At 50.6% G+C, this 2,437-nt stretch overlaps 1 protein-coding gene across 1 annotated transcript in view; it reads left to right on the top strand.

The window, feature by feature from the left end:
- Positions 1–933, top strand: part of LOC109937127 (tensin-1-like) — a 112,114-nt gene extending 111,181 nt beyond the window's left edge. The window contains exon 18 of the mRNA XM_048599287.1: positions 900–933. Within this exon, the coding sequence (XP_048455244.1) occupies positions 900–933 (34 nt within the window). The remainder of the gene's footprint in view (positions 1–899) is intronic.
- The last annotated feature ends 1,504 nt before the right edge of the window (positions 934–2,437 follow it).

Raw genomic sequence — 2,437 nt, forward strand, 5'->3', positions numbered from 1 at the left:
ACACGCACACACACTCCCACACTGTCTCCCACGCGCACACACACTCCTGCACTGTCCCCTACATGCACACACACTCCCACACTGTCCCCTACATGCACACACACTCCTGCACTGTCCCCTACACGCACACACACTCCCACACTGTCCCCTACATGCACACACACTCCTGCACTGTCCCCTACATGCACACACACTCCCACACTGTCCCTTACAAGCTCACACACTCCCACACTGTCCCCTACATGCACACACACTCCCGCACTGTCCCCTACACGCTCACACACTCCCGCACTGTCCCTTACATGCTCACACATTCCCACACTGTCCCCTACACGCACACACACTCCCACACTGTCCCCTACATGCACACACACTCCCACACTGTTCCCTACATGCACACACACTCCCACACTGTCCCCAACACGCACACACACTCCCACACTGTCCCCTACATGCACGCACACTCCCACACTGTCCCTTACACGCACACACACTCCCACACTGTCCCCTACATGCACTCCCTTGCCCACAAGAGGTTCGGACTGAGGGACAGCAGTTTCGACTACGGTGTCTATGTCTGTGCCGCTGCTTCCGTGTGAATCTCCTGCTGCAGCAGTTTTATTTTTATTAGATTGTCCACACATCACCCCCACCCCTCCAATGCCACTCTGAATGTGAATGTGCCTTCCTCCTGCTGTCTGTTACATTCTGACTGTCTCTGATAAGCCATTCCCCACTCAATGCTGTGCTCTGCCATCAGTTTTCTCTGAATCAAAGCACCTTATTCAGTGCCGTCTGAGAGTTGTTTAATGAGTAAATGATGCTTATTCTGTCGGACTGGCCTGGACCCTGCCGATTTCAGAATGTGGCAGTAAATTCTCTCTTTTTGGCTCTTGCAGGTGGACAAAGACTGATGGAGGGGCGTCAAAGTGAGTACACTGTCCTGTACCTGGGGTGTGTTACAGGGAGGGGCTGGGTGTCTGTGGTGGTGAGGCGTTGGAGATTCCTGTGGCTACATTCCCAACACAAACAAACCGATCCCTGAAACTGCACTTTCACTCCCAGATGGCTACTCCTTGTGCCCTCATTAATGCCTCATTGTGGAGTCTTGCTGAGGCTCCAGGAGGCGGAGAGCGTGAGAGGTGCTGAGGGCATGTTTGTTCCAGAGGAACAGGGTGCACTGAACAGAAACTTCCGGAATTTTTTAGGAAGGTGTTTACCCAGCTCCTGTCTCAGTCAGTGGCCACCTCAGTATGAACATGTGTTCACGCTGAGTGACCAGGAACTCCATTATCAGAGGAGGGTACAGTGGGACAATCATATTGATCAATAATCTGGGCCAATTGCCTGGAGAGACAGGTTCGAATCCCACCACAGCAGCTGGTGGGATGTAAATACAATTAGTAAATCTGCAATTGAAGTCTAATTTCAGGATTATCACCTTCAGCATCCACTCCCTCCACCACCGAAGCTCAGTAGCAGCAGTGTGTACTATCTACAAGATACACTGCAGAAATTCACCAAAGATCCTCAGACAGCACCTTCCAAACCCACGACCACTTCCATCTAGAAGGACAAGGGCAGCAGATACATGGGAACACCACCCCCTGCAAGTTCCCCTCCAAACCATTCACCATCCTGACTTGGAAATATATCGCCGTTCCTTCACTGTCGCTGGGTCAAAATCCTGGAATTCCCTCCCTAAGGGACATTGTGGGTCAACCCACAGCACATGGACTGCAGTGGTTCATGATGTGGAGGTGCCGGAGTCAGACTGGGGTGATCAAGGTCAGAAATCACACGACTTCAGGTTATAGTCCAACAGGTTTGTTTGAAAACACAAGCTTTCAGAGCCTCGCTCTTTCTTCAAGTGTTAGTGAGAGAGGTAGTATCAGGCACAGAATTTATTAGTAAAAGATCACAGGGTCACACAACTGATGAGGATGTATTAAACAAACCTAAGATGCTGTTAAATCTTTAATCAGTCAGAAGGTTTTAATTGATTAATATATACATGTAAATCCCTGAATTCCTTTGAAGTCACTGCCCTAAGAGAGAACTAAAGGTTTTATTAGTGGAAAGAAGAGGTGACATTTTAGGTGTGAGGCCTTGAGATAACAAGGTGCAGGGCTGGAGGAACACAGCAGGCCCAGCAGCATCAGAGGAGCAGAAAGGCTGACGTTTCGGGTCTGGACCCTTCTTCAGAAATGGGGGAGGGGAAGGGGGTTCTGAAATAAATAGGGAGAGAGTGGGAGGCGGATAGAAGATGGATAGAGGAGAAGATAGGTGGAGAGGAGACAGACAGGTCAAAGAGGCGGGGATGGAGCCAGTAAAGGTGAGTGTAGGTGGGGAATTAGGGAGGAGATAGGTCAGTCCAGGGAGGACGGACAGGTCAAGGGGGTGGGATGAGGTTAGTAGGTAGGAGATGGGGGTGGGG

The sequence above is a fragment of the Rhincodon typus genome, chromosome 7, assembly GCF_021869965.1.
Source record: "Rhincodon typus isolate 14 chromosome 7, sRhiTyp1.1, whole genome shotgun sequence".
In the NCBI taxonomy this organism is placed as follows: Eukaryota; Metazoa; Chordata; class Chondrichthyes; order Orectolobiformes; family Rhincodontidae; genus Rhincodon; species Rhincodon typus.